Here is a 15,166-nt window from a genome sequence, read left to right as displayed (position 1 = left end):
CACTCATTCGATGCGAAAGTATCTGCGGAAGGGTGAGCGCTTATACTGACGAGAATACTCAGCAGGAACGTACCATGTGCTTCGCACGAAGAGGCCAAAAAGGGGGAGGTGGGTGTTGTGGTGGAAGCGGTTGATGAGATGGGCTTGGTTCATACGGCGACGGCCGTACCGCCGAGGAGGTTGTTCCCAAAGCCAGCGAAGCCATCGTCGCAGGCGCCCAGCCCAAAGGTCCAGTCGTTCATGTTGAACGGCGTGCCGAGGCTGTCGGAGCCGCCGAGCTCGCATGCATATGTGCTGCCGAGGATGTTGATCTGGGATGGGGTGGATGTAGGAGCGGTGTAAGAAAGGTCGGACATTTGGGTATCGCCCAAAAGATTGTGACTGAGAAGCCAGTCAAGCCCGGTGTTCGACTCATCGCCGAACAAACCTGGCGATGCAGAGTTCTGTGCATCAAGCCCAAAGCCTGTCCAGTTCATGTCGTCAACGCTTTGCTGACTGGTATAGGCGTTGCCCAGGTCGGGCATGTTGACGTCCGCAGTCATGTCGCTGAGGGCGCCACCAGCAGTGCTGGTGAAAGTGAGCATGTCCGGGCTGAATTCTTCGTATTGCATCTGGCCGAGTGCAGCAGCGCCATCCTCATCCTCGCCGAACAGCTGGGCCGCGAGGTCCGGGGTCATCGTGACGTCTTCGTCGCCTGCGAAGTTGAAGTCGGCGGTCGCCATGATCGGCAGGTCTTGCTCTGGACGCGGGGTACCAGGCATAGACATACCGGAGGAGCGGCGAGAAGAAGTGGAGGAGAGGGAAGGCGTGCGAACGGACGACGCGACCGACGTCGCGCGAGAGGACGCGGCAGACTCTCCCTTGGACTTCCTGGACTTTTTCGATGACTTTCGCGCGGGCAGCGAGCTGGTAGAGGCAACGGATGATGCCCTGCTCTGGACATCCGCATCCATAGAGGGTGAATCGCGTTGCGACCTAGAGGCTTTCTGGCGCTCTTTCCTGTCCTTCTTCGCCTGCTTCTCCTCCAGCGCCTTCCTCTGCTTCCGTTCTTTGCGGCGTGCACGCCGCTCGGCCCGAGCGATGAAGGGAGCAAATGCATCTGGCTGCACAACAGGCTGGGCGAGAACCATTGGTCGGACCTGCTTGAGCTGAAGAGCACGCGCGAGGTTGTGCACGACGCAATCCAAGGGAGCAGATGGAGGCACGTAAGTGATCGCGCGACGAGCGGCGTAAGAGTCGACGTGAGTCTGCACTCCTGATGCCTCTCCCGTGGTCAGGCCCTCTGTACGGAGGCCCGCCAGTTTGCCACTTTCGGAGGTCGATAAGGATATGCTCCGCGAGGAGACGCTCTGCTGCAATCACGTCAGATACAGACAACTGCAAGTCGAAGATTAGACGTACCTCAACGCATAGTAAGCGGAGGCCGGCAAACTTGGAAATGAGGTAGTCGATGAGGGTACACGCAGCAGGTACTGTTGCCTTCCTCGGTGTCCTTTCCGCAAACCCGAAGGAACGGTTGTCGGTGGCGAAGGCGAATTGGGTAGATGAAGCAACAGAGAACGTCAACGGGACGGCGGCTGCGTTATACGGAGCTGGGAAAGCGTATGGGGGCCGCATGGCGTTGAGGCGGGACGAAACACGGTGAGGAGGTACGGTTGAGGACGTTGACTGAAGCGACGTATGAGCAAGACGACCTAGAAAGGATGACCTCGGGACGCTCACATTCGAGGATGGCCTTCCCTTCCCCAGCTGGCCGAAATCTTTGCGAGGAGAATCGGATGATGGTTTCTGCTGCTTCAGACACATGAGATATTGCATGCGCCCATGCAAACAAGACTTACCGCAGAGGGTTTGCGCGAGTGAACGTAGGCGTATTGCGATGGGGAAGGGTACGCCGCCTGAGCGAAAGCAAGTTCGGCCCTGGAGTCGAATGCACGAGGGGACTTCTTCGCCTTCTTCATGGCTTTCCTCGATGCTTTGTCGGCGCGCTCGACATCCATCGGCACGTCGAAAGGCTGACCAGCAGCGCGCGGGAGCTTCTTCATCTTGCGACGCTTCTCCTTCGTCGCTGTCGCGTCGCGCATCTCGACGTCGCACACTACGTTCTGCTGGGAGGCCTTCTCCTTCTTGGCCTTCTTCGACTTCTTCTTGGAGACGCTGTCATTATGCATAACCCTCGCCAGCATAGCGCCCAATGACGACGGGCCTGCCTCCGCATTCTCTGAGGGCTTGCGTGGGACTTGTTGAGCCTTCTCCAATTCGGAGAGTCGTTTCGCGTTCTTCGAGGACTTCCCTGCGCTCTGCCTGGAGGCGGCAGCAAGGGACTTGTTCTCATTACCGGGTGCGAAGCGTCGTAGAGTTGGCGGCAAGAGGACCGGCACAATCTTGCGAGCTAAGTTCTCGAGCTGACGCTCAAACTCCTCCATCGGAATCTGACAGACGTGTCAATGTCAGCATCTATTGACGGTGTCGCAGACGTACCTTGGCGGTGGGGGACATGCGAGGCAGGGGGCCTTTGGCCCGTCGGCGATGATTCTGGAACTACACGACGTTAGACGTTGACGACACTATCGAAGAAATGCGACACCAACCCAGACAGTGATTTGCCTGGTCAACATCCCGGTCTTCTCTGCAAGAATGCGCCGGTCGGCGTACGTGGGATAGGCGTTGAAGTGGAAGTACAGCTCAAGGACAGGAGTATACTCCTGAGAGACGGATGAGCAATGTACCTGCAACACTATTCCATAACACATACCGAATGGAATTTGGGTCGCGAGCGCTTGCCGGGGCCCGTGGTCTTGTCAGGGCCCATAGTCGCGTTGATGTGCGCGCGCTGCTTCTCCATCTCCGCCTTCCACCTCTCGGGAACTTGAAGCACCTCGTATAGCCATTTCTGGACCTGCTCGACGTATAGCCGAGTGCGTAATTGGGCAAGTCGCTGGAAGTTGTGGGGGGAGATGGAGTGTGCTGTGCGGTCGAACGCCTCTTCAAGATCATGCTTCCAGCGCGCGCAGGCAGATTCGTAGGCAGAAAGGGTCCCTTTGATGGCTTTGGGAGGGAGGCGAGCCTCCTGTAGACGAGTGCGCACGAAGTCGAGATTGGGGGGAAGCAGCTCGTCGAAATGTGGAAGAGTGGTGGGAGTAGGACGAGAGCCAGTGGCGCCTCTGGAGCGGGCAAGAGCCATCATGTCCTTCGCATGAGCAGATATGCTCTGCAGGCAGGCGAGCAGCTCTGCCATCGCGGTCGATAGGGGTGAGGGATCCGTGAGGGCGTTTGTGTGGGCACTATGCCTAAGTAGACGCGTTGACCGTTGTTTGTCCCCATTGTCGCTTAGTCAGACAACGGCCACGAGTTTTGGCCACGTTTTGGCCACAGTCTGGCCACCGATGACATAAACAATGGTTGCTATCGGCGGAATTTGAAACTCAGACGGGCCGAGCCCCGGAGAGCAAACGCATAACACCCCGCGTCACAGGTGCCCGCTGGCCCATTTCCCTCCCACATACCCGATGTCCCTCTACTCTGCAGAGGACATCCTAGAATGGTTGCATCACGCTCAAGCCGAATTTCTAACGGCTCTGGCTGAGGGCGACGACGCCCTCGCTCAATTTCAAGCGCAGTGGGATCGCGTCCGCGCCTGTGTTGACTGCGACCCAACCCTTCCTTCCTCCACTCTTGCACTATCCCACGCCGTCGGCATCAGCATTGCGCAAATTGCAGAAGTCATGCTCGACCAGGAGGCTACTAACCATACGATCGAGGACGAGCTGACCAAGGATCTGCTCGCTGGTTTGGAACGCCACGACGCGTCGTCCGCGCTGGCAGACGAGAAGACCGGCGCAGAACTTAGGTGCGTATGTACTCGACCTCCCTCTTTCCGAGACCTGACGTACGCACAGCGCTACGCCCCTGCCACCATACATCGAGCCCTGCTATCGCTGGTTAGTCAATCACCTCGACAACCCATATCCCACAAAAGCTATCAAGGAGGAACTCTTGGATCAAGCCCGACAGCGTACTTCCCCTGATGTCGCACAGCACCTCGCTCTTGGTGACATCGACAACTGGTTCATTGCTGCCCGTGCACGGATGGGTTGGGGTGACATTAGACGTCGCCTATTCGGCGGCAGCAGGTCGCTCATGCTTCAATCTACGCGCCTTATGTGGGGAACCGAAGAGACCTCCAGGGATTTCACGGACGGGTGCATCGCAAAGCGTAAAGTACGTTCTGAATCGACTAATATAAGACTGAACACTGACATCTGTTCAGGGGGCGCAACCGAAGCGCGAAGAAGTACAACCACACCTGCGTTCGTCACATGACGTCGTAGCGTTCAAGATCCCTCCCAAGGCATCCCGTACGGCTCATGTTCCTCGCGTACTTCCTCATTACTGACTCATCAACAGCTGCCTGCGAGGAGCCGTTACACCCTCAGTCGTTTGCCGCCCTTCAGCCCGACGTCGAATTCGCCCTCGCTCACCTTGAAGTGAACGCGAAGGAGATGTATGGGCTTGAACCAACCGAACTCGCCGACTCCTTGAACTCCTCCGCTGTTGATAGGCAATTCGCAACCCAGGATCTCGTCGCGTTCAGGGCGGCTCTTGAGGCGGCGACTGCTGCGAAGCAGCGGCAGGCGCGTCGCGAGCAACGTCGTGCCCAGAAGGACAGAATGGACGCTCAGCGAAGAGCAGAGGATCGCAAGTGCTACCCCAGCCCCGAGCCACTTTCAGCCGACGAATTGTCTGGCACCGAGTCGGATGAAGATCTCGATGACTTCTATGCGTCAGACGACGCTTCGGACGATGAAGACGACGACGGAGAGGACCTCGACACCCGCCCGTCCGACCTCATGGCGCAGATGTGTCCGCAGCTGGTAGCCACGGCCTTTTCAAAAGATGGATCCGCAACGGAGGACGAGGACTCGAATAGCGATGACACTGACGAGTCCACGGATGACGAGGACGAAGACTCAGACAGTGAGAACGATAGCGACAGCGAGGACGAGGAGGAAGAGGACGAGGAAGAAGAGGAGCCGGTGAAGATCGCCGGCGCCAAGCGCGGTCGCAACGATGACGAAGAAGTCTCGCCTCTAGCTAAGAAGCCTCGGTATGTGGACCATCTTCGTGCGCATAAAGCTTGCTCACGCACCTATAGGATCTTCTCGCCGCCAGTACGCCCGCGTCCGCAGGCCATCCGTGTCTCTTTACCCTCCCCCGCCCCATCATCGAGAGGCTCGACGCCTACATCGCCAGTTAGCCCATCGCCCAAGGCTAAACGACCTGCTCAGGCGACGTCGCTTCTCGCGTCTCATCCTATGAAGAAACGCGAGAAGCTTCAGGAGGAGTTACGCAAGGCTGGGGTGAGGATCCTTTTCAGTGAGCGTGCTTTCCTTGCTAATGTGATCTATAGTTGGCTCCGCCTTCAGCTCCTGTACTTATGGGTCCGGATGGTGTCCCTCTTGGGACTGTACGCTCGCGTTCGTCGCCAAGTGTTAGCTCCCCCCCTTCGGTGTCGGTGTCTTTGCCCTTGCCTTCTCGCGGTGTTCCCAGCGGTGGCATTAAGGTTACCGGTGACCCAACTCCGTGGGTCAACTGGGATTTGGAGGCACATGTGAGTATCTGGCTGGTCCAATGCTATCGATTGCAACTGACACTTGATGCAGACTCAAGCCCCCCGCGACCTCACCGCGGCTACAAAATCTTCAGCGGGTTGTTCTGTCGACGCTGTTCCGTTGCCAGGCAAGTCGCGCTCGCTCACACGCTCGCCGTCCATCAGCTCTATATCCTCCGCTTGCTCGACTTCGTCGTCGGGCTCGGATACGGATTCTTTGTTCTCAGTCACGTCCGACGCGACTGATATCACCGAACCGGACGAGGCGACCACTGCAGACGAAACAACGACACAGTCGACAAGCGCAAGCTCTTCGCGTGACACGACGTCTCAGCAGAAACGAATGCCCCCGCTATCTATCGACCCTCGCTTCGACCCCGCGCTCTGGAGCAAGTACGATCTATCCCCTCCCGCGGACGGACGGCTCCATCCTAGCGACGGCCTGAGGCCGAGCGCCTTTGTGCCCACGAAGCTGGACGTGCGCGTAGCCAATCTTGCGCAGAACCCGGCTCGCCACTGGAGTGCTTCGAAGCGCTCTCCGACCCGCGCCAGCCACGCCGCTGCTCCCATAGTGTCGTATCACCACGCTACGGGCTCAATAGCATCCCCAGCTCAGGTCGCGTTCGGCGAAGGACAGCTTACCTCTGTACTCGCCACGGGGCAGAAGGCAGGGAACGCGCGTCGCAGGACCACACCCGTCCAGAGGCGTGTTACGCCGAAGGCGCAGGAGACGTCGGAGCCCTCCAGTCTAGTCGATGGCATTCTGAGCAGCGGCCTGGCCGACGTCTGTAGAGAGGCCCCGAAGCCTGCGAAGGCGCCGAAAAACGATCGCCGCTATCTTGAGCGTCGCGAGCGACGCCTCTCGAAGTCCAGTCCAGTCGACTCTGCTGATACCGTACGCACCCGCCTCGCTGAGATCGAGCAAGAAGCTGCTCGTCTCGAGGCGGAGCGCCAATCCCTGCAACGCCTGGCCTCCGTCGGTGGCTAAGCGGTGAGTTTCAAAGCCTTCCTTGCGAGCCACCTTCCTGACGGCAGTCGTAGCGCCACGCCAAACTTCGTTCATCCCCCTTAACCCTTTGCAGAAAATGCACCGGTTAGCTTCTTGCAGGACGAGCGTCCAATTGGACCCTCTTGTCGTAGCTGCAACGACCTAGCCCTCCGCGACTCGGTCGACGCTCGCGCATACCCCCTTCGCGGCCTTGCGCTGCCTTATACCCCGCGTCGTCGCATCGAGCTCGCACAGGACCTGCCGGCCACGCCGGCTGCGCGCCTGTTATACCCACCAGATACCCCCTTTTGATACCCTACCCAGACGTACAAGAAGGTCTGCTACGCAGTCCTTGCCGCCGTCGCCCCAATACCCCCCACTCTATGCCACATATGCTGCCACCCCTATGCCCAGTATGCACTTCCTGTCTATGCCTTGTCTTCAGTAGATAGTCTTTTCAGTAGGTAGCCCCTTCGGTAGATAGTCCTTCAGTAGATAGTCTTCTTTTATAGCTCTCGTCGCTGTCCATTTGCCTTTTGCTTTTTTGCTTTCTTCGTTCTGCAACCTCACTTATTTGCTTTCTTGCACTTCTCTGTACAACATGTACATCCACCTCTTCAATGACATTCATCATCCAAGGCAACCACTCTTTGAACAAATTGACGCTGGCCAGCTCGAAGTTGCTGATAAAGCCCGATGGGGGATGCATGTATTGCGACTGGTAGAGGCGATGAGGGTGGGCTACAGATGCATTGCGGATTATGCGTACAGTAGTTAGTGTGCCGATGTGAGCGTCAGTATCGTAGTATAGTCTAGTGCCTGCCAGGCAACCCAACCTCATCCTCAATCTTCCACCGCCCGACAGTCGCCATCGCCTCCGCATCTCCACTAGCCAACTCCGGCGCCTTCAGCAACGCGCTGACCATCTCCCATGGGTCTTTGCCACCACCGTATCGCAGCACCTCCTGCTTGTACCGCTCACCCGTTTCCCGACTCAACGGCGAGGAGCTGAAAACGTCCTTCCACACCCTCGACGCGATCGCGCGGTCAAACAGGTACGAGTAGTACGTCGCCCCATACCCGAACAAGTGCCCGAACTGCGTCTGGAAGCTCGTCCCGGGCACGTACGGAATCAGCCCCTTCTCATCATGCAACCTCGCCAGCTCGCGCGTCGAGTCGAACCCGGGCTCGAGCGCGGCGGGCGAGTGGTAGATCTGGTCGAGGGCGGCGAGCATGATCTGCGCGTAGGTGTCGATGGAGTGGCATGGGTCTTCGTGCTGATTGCCGATGGGCTGGGAAGAAGAAGAGGTGGAGTCGGCGTGGAAGAGGGAGAGGACCTGGCGCGAGTTGAGGAAGTGCTCCATGAGGATAGAGGGAAGCTCGACGAAGTCGGTGGGGCAGCGAGTACCGGAGACGTTCTGGTACTCGGTGCGGCCGATCATGGCTAGAGGCGAGAGTTTAGCGTACGGAAAGAAGGAGTGAGCAGTGTAGGCTTACAATGCATGGCATGGCCCATCTCATGGAAGAGGGTCATGACTTCGTGCCATTCGAGGACCGCCGCACCAAGCGAAGGGCGCGCAAACTCGCAGAGCAAGACGACCAAGGGCTGCTGGTACGTCCCCGGCAGTCCAGGTATCGGTCCCCGACCGACCGCCTCGAATTCCTCCGACTGCTTGATTAGATCAGGGTACATCCGCGTCAACTCGTCATTGTCGCCCTGCACATCGTCGTCGTCTGTTCGCCGCGAGCACCGCACTGTGTAGTGTGCTGCGCCGCTCGCTTTCCCTCGGCGCGCAAAGACGTCCGCGTAGATGAGGCCAATGACACCCTTCTCCTCGTCCACCACTTCCAGCTTGTGAACGTCGGAGTGCCAGACCTCGCCAGCGATGGGCTTCACGGGGCGCAAGTGGATGCCATATAAGTGACGGAATAGGCGGGATAGTCCCATCAGGACGGTGCCGAAGGTGAGTCTAGGAAGGGGAATGGGAGGTGCTGGTGGTTCAGGGGGACAGTAGTAATCTCGGTCCCAGGCTTGGATTGTGGGGAATGGCGGGGTATGGAGATGCTCTTGCTTGCGCATGCTAAGGTTCCTCAACGCGCGACGGGCGTAAGGTCGTGAACGATCCATAAGGGAGTCGAGGAAGCGAGCGACATTGGCTAGATAGTTGTCATTGTACGAAGATTTGGTGGGCTTTAGAAGGACTCACTGGGATTCTTAGCCATCTTGTCATCGAGGGCCATAGCCGCGAAGCTCTCTCGGCCGACCAGTCGGGCGAGCCTCGCGCGTGTGGAGAGCATGCGCTCCAAAAGCTCTATCTGCTCTGGCGTGCTGGAATGTGACGCGATATAGACACGCCTTCGCGCCTCTTCCGCCGGGGCCGACCGCATAATCATTTGTGCTTGCAATGACCCAGGGTAGACATGCAAATCGCGCTGCGTGAATTGCGCCTGCAGCTGCAGACGCACGCCCATACCCTTGTCCTTCAACCCAGCCAGGTCTGAAGGGGGAATTTTGGCAGGGGGACGTGCGGCGGTGGTCTCCTCTAGGAACATGCGCCCGAGGGATATGATTTCGGAGGAGAGTGCGACGAACTCTTCGCGTTCCTTCGCAGGGAGGTTGATTGCCGACTTCTCGAAGTCATTCCAAAAGATCATCGCGGTGCGGTAAGCCTCTGGGCTTAAGGACTTGACGATCTCAGGGTCGGACAGCACAATCTTCAGAACCTATGGATACAGCATGGCTATGAGTACAGGGGTATAAGAGTAGCGTGTCACACACATCGTAGAGCCCCACATGGGTGTTCAGCTCGTTCATGGTCTGGCAAAGTCCCTCGTACGCGTCGTTGGCTGCCTCAACCCAGGCGCGATCGGGGTGCGAGTTGCGAACGAGTTCGCAGAGGTCGATGACACTGCAGAGCATGTCGCTGAGCCTGTCCAGGTTCTTGACGACCTTGAAGAGCTCCTCCCGGGACTCCTTCGCACGAAGAATGCGGTTCGTCAGGACATGCGCGCGTATGAGTGTCCCCTGAGCGATCGAGTTCAGCGCGCGAGGGTGCGTGAGCATGGAATGGTTGAAGAGGCCCGTCGTCGCGAAGCCGGATAGTTTCGCATTGCTCCGAGGCGAGTCGAAGACCGAGACGAGCGTCTTGTCATCCGTTGTGGCGGGAAGTATGGCTACCTGGCCGGCCCGGGATGTCGAGGTGTGATACGGCTCATGACGGGCGGCGAGGCAACCTCTGAAGCGAAACTGCTTCTTCGTCGCGGAGGAGAGCACATCTCTGGCGGGGCGGGCAATCATACAGAGGGTGCAGGATGCCGTGGCGGTGGGAGGAGAGACGCATCCGCTTGCGCGATCTAGACTCTCGGAGCTCCTTCACATCAAAAATACTCCGGAATTTTCATTATCTTATCTCGTAAACCCGGCGTCTACCATTGGTCACCGAGAGGGTCTCCATTCACGCATCCTTTGTCTGAGCGCCTGCAACGAATTAGCAAGTGTAGCACCACCGACGAGGTTCCTACACTGTAGGCATATTACTCTTGGATCTACCACGAAGGTTCGACGCCATTGAGCTGGCAAGGAAGCTCCCGTGCGACGCAGCTGTACTCAAACAGCTATATTCAAGCCGTGGTAAATTAGCCATGGCTCAGTAGGTGTAGGGCAAGATACAGGGAGATGCAGCAAGACGACAGGACAAACAAAACCGGAATCAAGAAATAGACCGACGCGCAGAACCTCTGAGCAACCCTACGGCGTAAGGGGAGACACACTTCGCCGCCTCACGTCCACGTCCATGCCATCTGACGCGGTAGAATTCCCGTTCGTCTCCGGCGGGACTGAGCTTGTCGCCTCCTCGCTCTTCAGGTCACCTCCTTGATCCCTGCCGTTTCCGTTTTCTTGCTGCTCATCAGCAGGTTCAACGGCGTACACCCAGAACCGCGACTTCTTCTTGCCAGGAAGTACCTCCACCGCCTGCTCGTTCGCCCGCAATGCTGCGGCGCCAGTGGCCTTGAGTTTGATCGGCCCACCGTTCGTTTGCGGTGTCCCACCCTGGTCCTCGGATGTCGCCTCGCTTTCTGCAGTTCGTGCACGCTTGGTGGGAGGGAAGTTGAACTCCGCGGCGATGTCGGCCGGCGCGCCCAGCCGACGAGAGCGTCGCTCGCCTCGCCACTGCGTCCAGTCGGGCGACGCTGTCCTTTTGCCGTTCGAATTTGCCTTGCCGTTGCCATTGACCGTGGTACGCGCGGATCGACGCCGCCCTGCTGCTGACGACTCGGCCACGGCTCGTCTGCCTGAGCGGCGTCCGCCTGTCTCTTCCTCTTCGTCGCCGAAGTCGTCGTCGTCGGCAACCTCGTCTTCTCGGTCGACGTAGTCATCCTCATCATCCTGCTGGATCTAAATGAGTGACAACGTTCAAGAATGAACAAAAGCATCATTGTTACGCACATCACTATCCACCTCAGCGTACGTATACCTCTGCTTGACTTGACGCCGTGTGCGCGTCTCCCGCAGCTCGGCCTGGGCGTACAACGCTTGCCTCTGCTCGAGTTTGCGCCGTACTCTTGCGACCCGCTGGAATGACGCGTCAGAACGCGTCGGATCAACCGCGAGCACAAATTGATTCTCACCGCCAGCTCGTTATCAATCGCAGGGATCCTGCTCTCTAGCGCAGCAATGAGCGCCATGTGCGCCTGAGCCTGCTTAGTGGGTTTGGCGTTGGGCTTAGAGGGGGGAGGGGGTTGATTGTTTTTGAGCGTCTCGATCGTTGCAATGTATTCCTCGCGGGTTGACGACACCGTTTGGAAGCTGGCAGTCACCCGCCAGGGGTTAGACGACATGTATATCCTTGGGGAGTCTGCGAGGGAGGCCGATGGTCAGTACTGTCGCATTGAAGAGGCGTAAGGTGTCCGTCCAACGGCGGAACATTGGGGCACGGTAACGGAGATGCGGCGCCTATCATGGATCGCAGGGGAAGAAACGCAAAGCATCGAGCATTGAGCGAGCGGTACGCACCATCCGCGACCCAGTACCGCATGCGTTGCGCATCCTGACCGATGGGCGCCAACTGCAAGTTCTCCTGGCTATGCGGGTCGTCCGGCCCCGGCAGTGGCTCCTTCTCGTTCTTCTTCTTGTGCTTGCTCGCCGACACGCCCCACGCCCTGTCTATGATCGCCTTGATCTCCGAGTTGGGCGCGGAGAGCTGCATCTCGACGAGCTGGCGCAGGATCTTCAGCTGGCGGGGTCATGTGGCGTCAACGTCCGAGTATCATTATGGGTCGCAAGCGCGAGTGCGCACCTTGAAGTCCCAGTCCTGCGTGAAGATGCCGCCGTCGATGGAGAGGAAGGGGTCGATGTTCTTGCGCTTGCTCTCGTCCCAGAAGTTGCTGCGCTCGCCGGTCTTGAAGTACTCGCCCATGACGCTGGCGACTGTGCTCGATATTTGATCGGGGCTGCGCGTCGCGGGCGTGTTAACAATTCTGTACAACAGTGGGAGGGTCGTGATGAGCTATGCACCTCAGATTACGCGTCTGGGGACGGAGATTGAGGATGAAGCGGGTGAGGATGCCTGTCAAGATGGTGTTGGGCTCCTTGTCTAACAGCGCGTTCTCAAAGCTATGTAGCAATTGAAACATGTCATTAAGAGCGTACAGCACAAGCAACACGATACGCACTCCATGGGCGTCTCCAATCCCTCGACTTTCCCCCTCAAGTTCGTGAACTTGCAGATGAAGGAATACACGAACAAAGATTCCCAGCGGTCGGAGGGATGCTTTGCATTGGACGGCGGGCACACATGTCCCTTTTTCTCGCCCGTTTGAGTCGTAGACATGAAGGGGAGAGGGGGAACGGGAACGCAACAAGGATGGTTGATGTCGAGAGCCAAAGGACCAACAACGTTTTGGCACGCTACCAGTCGTGGGGAGTCACTCGATTGTCACGGTTCCACACATTCATACACAAACTTGCGCCTATAAGACTACACAGATATGATCATTGAACCAGCGTACGATACTACAGGACCAGTCTTGAGCGGGAGCCGCCCAAGAATGTGCGCAAGATGGGTCGACAGGTACGCTACACGAAGATAGGTGACGTACACAGCTGTGGTCGAACTTCCGCGGGTGTCGCACGAGGAGAGACGCGGAATAGTGTGCTAAAAAGGCCGTAAGTTGATGTTCGACCAGCGGGAAGCAGAAATTACGGACCTGCAAGCAGTAAATGCCTTCCTACAAGCACGGAGGGCAGCACGGTTGCCCAAACTCGCAAAAGCGCGCCTTATCCCGGCCCAACCTTGGGGATATCGTGGTGCTCGCTGAGAGATTCCTGTAGGGACGTCAGAACGCGCTCGGAAAATCCAGCGTCGTCCTGTACACTCACTAATTTCTCATTGAATTGCTGAACGCGCTCCTTGTGTGTCTTGCCCGCGAGCTTCGCGACCTTCTGCTGGAGCTGCGGAAGTCACCTTAGTTGCTGAAGATTTTTTGTGCCGCCTTGTCACTCACTCGTCGTCTCTGAATTTCCTCAAATCTCTTCTCCGCGTCAGTCCTACGATCAACGCTGGAGCTTCCGCCCACAGCAGGTGAATTTCTTCCGCTGCCAGCAGGCGATGGCTCATCATCATCGTTCTTCAGCAACAATTCCTTAACCCGCTTGCGCTCAACATCGACCTCGGATTCTGTCGACTTCGACTTGTGCTTTGATTTCTTCTTCCTGCAGCAGGTGAATTGCTGAAGCACCAGAAATAAGGCGGACGTACTTCTTCACAATGCCCCCCTCAACCACACCACCTTTGAGCTTCAGGGAGCCCCCGATGGGGACTACATAATCCGACATTACTGAACGCTGGTGAGGTCCAGCAAGCCCAAATTGGCCCGCAGTCTTCTGGGTACCGATGCAGTTAAGTAGCAGCCACCTAGTATTGTGGATGAAAGAGCGAAAGCCTCAGTGAGGCTTGAGCCAGAGCTGCACGCAGAGTCTGAGCGCCGCCGAGATGAGTGCGCAAAGCAAGATGGATCGTCACGTTTGTCACGAAGTCAGCGTGACCCACTGCGCGCTGTCGAGCGCCTTCACGACCCGCGACGATCTCCCGCCCGCACGAAGGACCGCCCTTCGTTCCATCCGTCCCCGAAGCCCATCATGGTCTTGCTCTCGTCGCCCGCGGCGGTCATCCAGTCCATACCACCCGTTACGCGCGCGTTTACGGCAGCGACCGTCCTCTCATCAGCCCTCTATGCTTGGCTGCGATGGTCGGGTGTTGAGTCCACGCCATACTTGACTTTGATTCCCGGCGCGAGCATTTTCTACCCATGGACATTTGTTACGTCGGCGCTCATTGAGACAAGCCTGCTGGAGGTACGCGTCAGGCTGACGCATTTATTCCGATCGCCATACTCATTCCCCTCAGTTCATAGCGACTCTGGTGTTTGTTCCGGCATCCTTGAAGTACTTGGAGAACCTATGGGGAAGCGTCGAGATTATCAAGTTCATCGTCGTCTCCGTCGGGTTCTCAAATATCATCGCTTTCGGTCTCAACTGGATCGAGTACATGGTCTTGTCGAATGCTGAGTTATTCTTGTGCGTGCCTCCTCCCTGCTTGTACTCGGATCTGACCGCGAAGCAGATATGGCATGGAATACCACGGCCAGATGGCCCTGCAGACCGCCATCCTAGTGGCGTTCACGCAGCTCATACCCGAACATCAAGTACAAGTTATGGGCGTCCTTAAGACGCGCGTTAAGGTCAGTTTTGCTCGCATATCAAAAGAAGGAAGGCTGACCGTCCTCAGAACATTCCTATGGCCTACCTCACGCTTTCTACCGTTCTCTGCATCGTTGGATTCCAATGCCCGTGGATCGTCATTCAATTCGGATGGTTCGTGGGCTGGATCTATCTGCGCTTCTACAAGAAGAACAGCGGTGAATCGGTCGGCGGTGTCGTCTCCTATGGCGACAGGAGCGAAACCTTTTCCCTGCTCTCCTGGTTCCCTACCTTCGCGCAGTACGTCTTGCTTGATCTCTTGTTCCGGGAGTTCCTGCCGCTTACCCGAGCACAGTTACCCGCTTACGCACCTCGGAAACTTTGTGTACAGTATGGCGAACCGCCTTCATCTTTTGCCCACCTCGGTTGCCGATCTGGAGAGTGGGATGTACCAACAAGTGCCGGGTGGTGCGCGTGCGGAGGCCGAGAGACGACGGTACGTCTACACGCTCAAAGCGTTCGAGTATCGTCTAACGCCTGTGCTCCATAGTGCGATGGCTTTGAAGGCCCTGGATCAGAGAGTGGCGAACGCATCCCCGGCAGCTGGGTCGTCCTCCAACCCATCTGCAAATGGATCTGCGCCTACTGCGGCGCAGGAAAATGGCTCTGTGCCGGAGTCGGAGAGCCAACAAAGCAAGGCGTAGTTCCGTAGCTATATGACTTTATACCTAACCCACCGATAATGTTGACACGCTGTACTGCTTGCGCTCAAGTCGAACTAGAAAGCAGCTGGAGTTGGGATTCGTAGTTTGAACTGAGGCCAGAAATGCGCTTTACGTAATTCATAATCTCAAGCGCAGTGATGGCG

General features: G+C 57.5%; 6 protein-coding genes across 6 annotated transcripts; 2 read left to right on the top strand and 4 right to left on the bottom strand.

Annotated features, from left to right (window-relative positions):
* Window positions 1–149: 149 nt before the first annotated feature.
* SCHCODRAFT_02596714 (mating-type protein A-alpha Y4) lies at window positions 150–3,238 on the bottom strand (the record flags this gene model as incomplete). The annotated part of the gene is made up of 7 exons (XM_003038676.1): window positions 150–1,352; window positions 1,402–1,668; window positions 1,723–1,794; window positions 1,842–2,432; window positions 2,482–2,541; window positions 2,592–2,705; window positions 2,756–3,238. The coding sequence occupies 7 exons, from the start codon at window positions 3,236–3,238 to the stop codon at window positions 150–152; spliced, it is 2,790 nt and encodes a 929-aa protein (XP_003038722.1).
* A 271-nt stretch (window positions 3,239–3,509) lies between these two features.
* On the top strand, window positions 3,510–6,599 carry SCHCODRAFT_02696654 (mating-type protein A-alpha Z4; the record flags this gene model as incomplete). The annotated part of the gene is made up of 7 exons (XM_003037338.2): window positions 3,510–3,850; window positions 3,900–4,221; window positions 4,271–4,358; window positions 4,408–5,107; window positions 5,156–5,360; window positions 5,411–5,611; window positions 5,664–6,599. The coding sequence occupies 7 exons, from the start codon at window positions 3,510–3,512 to the stop codon at window positions 6,597–6,599; spliced, it is 2,793 nt and encodes a 930-aa protein (XP_003037384.1).
* Window positions 6,600–7,242: 643 nt separating this feature from the next.
* On the bottom strand, window positions 7,243–9,951 carry SCHCODRAFT_02684301 (mitochondrial intermediate peptidase mitochondrial precursor). Its single transcript, XM_003038677.2, has 4 exons — window positions 9,379–9,951; window positions 8,807–9,323; window positions 8,097–8,756; window positions 7,243–8,043 (listed from the first exon to the last, which is right to left on the bottom strand). Exons 1-4 carry the CDS (start codon window positions 9,895–9,897, stop codon window positions 7,412–7,414), a joined length of 2,328 nt encoding a protein of 775 aa, XP_003038723.1. The 5' UTR covers window positions 9,898–9,951; the 3' UTR covers window positions 7,243–7,411.
* A 247-nt stretch (window positions 9,952–10,198) lies between these two features.
* SCHCODRAFT_02610964 (uncharacterized protein) lies at window positions 10,199–12,478 on the bottom strand. Its single transcript, XM_050344449.1, has 7 exons — window positions 12,273–12,478; window positions 12,115–12,213; window positions 11,897–12,050; window positions 11,614–11,833; window positions 11,229–11,455; window positions 11,047–11,172; window positions 10,199–10,989 (listed from the first exon to the last, which is right to left on the bottom strand). Exons 1-7 carry the CDS (start codon window positions 12,428–12,430, stop codon window positions 10,348–10,350), a joined length of 1,626 nt encoding a protein of 541 aa, XP_050202222.1. The 5' UTR covers window positions 12,431–12,478; the 3' UTR covers window positions 10,199–10,347.
* Window positions 12,479–12,569: 91 nt separating this feature from the next.
* Window positions 12,570–13,620, bottom strand: SCHCODRAFT_02610957 (DUF1754-domain-containing protein). Its single transcript, XM_003038679.2, has 5 exons — window positions 13,358–13,620; window positions 13,104–13,311; window positions 12,979–13,050; window positions 12,807–12,924; window positions 12,570–12,754 (listed from the first exon to the last, which is right to left on the bottom strand). The coding sequence occupies exons 1-4, from the start codon at window positions 13,432–13,434 to the stop codon at window positions 12,877–12,879; spliced, it is 405 nt and encodes a 134-aa protein (XP_003038725.1). The 5' UTR covers window positions 13,435–13,620; the 3' UTR covers window positions 12,570–12,754; window positions 12,807–12,876.
* A 27-nt stretch (window positions 13,621–13,647) lies between these two features.
* SCHCODRAFT_02610954 (eukaryotic integral membrane protein) lies at window positions 13,648–15,103 on the top strand. Its single transcript, XM_003037339.2, has 6 exons — window positions 13,648–13,953; window positions 14,006–14,175; window positions 14,222–14,339; window positions 14,387–14,598; window positions 14,654–14,794; window positions 14,849–15,103. The coding sequence occupies exons 1-6, from the start codon at window positions 13,738–13,740 to the stop codon at window positions 15,000–15,002; spliced, it is 1,011 nt and encodes a 336-aa protein (XP_003037385.1). The 5' UTR covers window positions 13,648–13,737; the 3' UTR covers window positions 15,003–15,103.
* Window positions 15,104–15,166: the final 63 nt, after the last annotated feature.

Source organism: Schizophyllum commune (assembly GCF_000143185.2).
Source record: "Schizophyllum commune H4-8 unplaced genomic scaffold SCHCOscaffold_2, whole genome shotgun sequence".
NCBI classification, from domain to species: domain Eukaryota; kingdom Fungi; phylum Basidiomycota; class Agaricomycetes; order Agaricales; family Schizophyllaceae; genus Schizophyllum; species Schizophyllum commune.
This window is presented reverse-complemented; position numbering and strand designations above follow the sequence as displayed.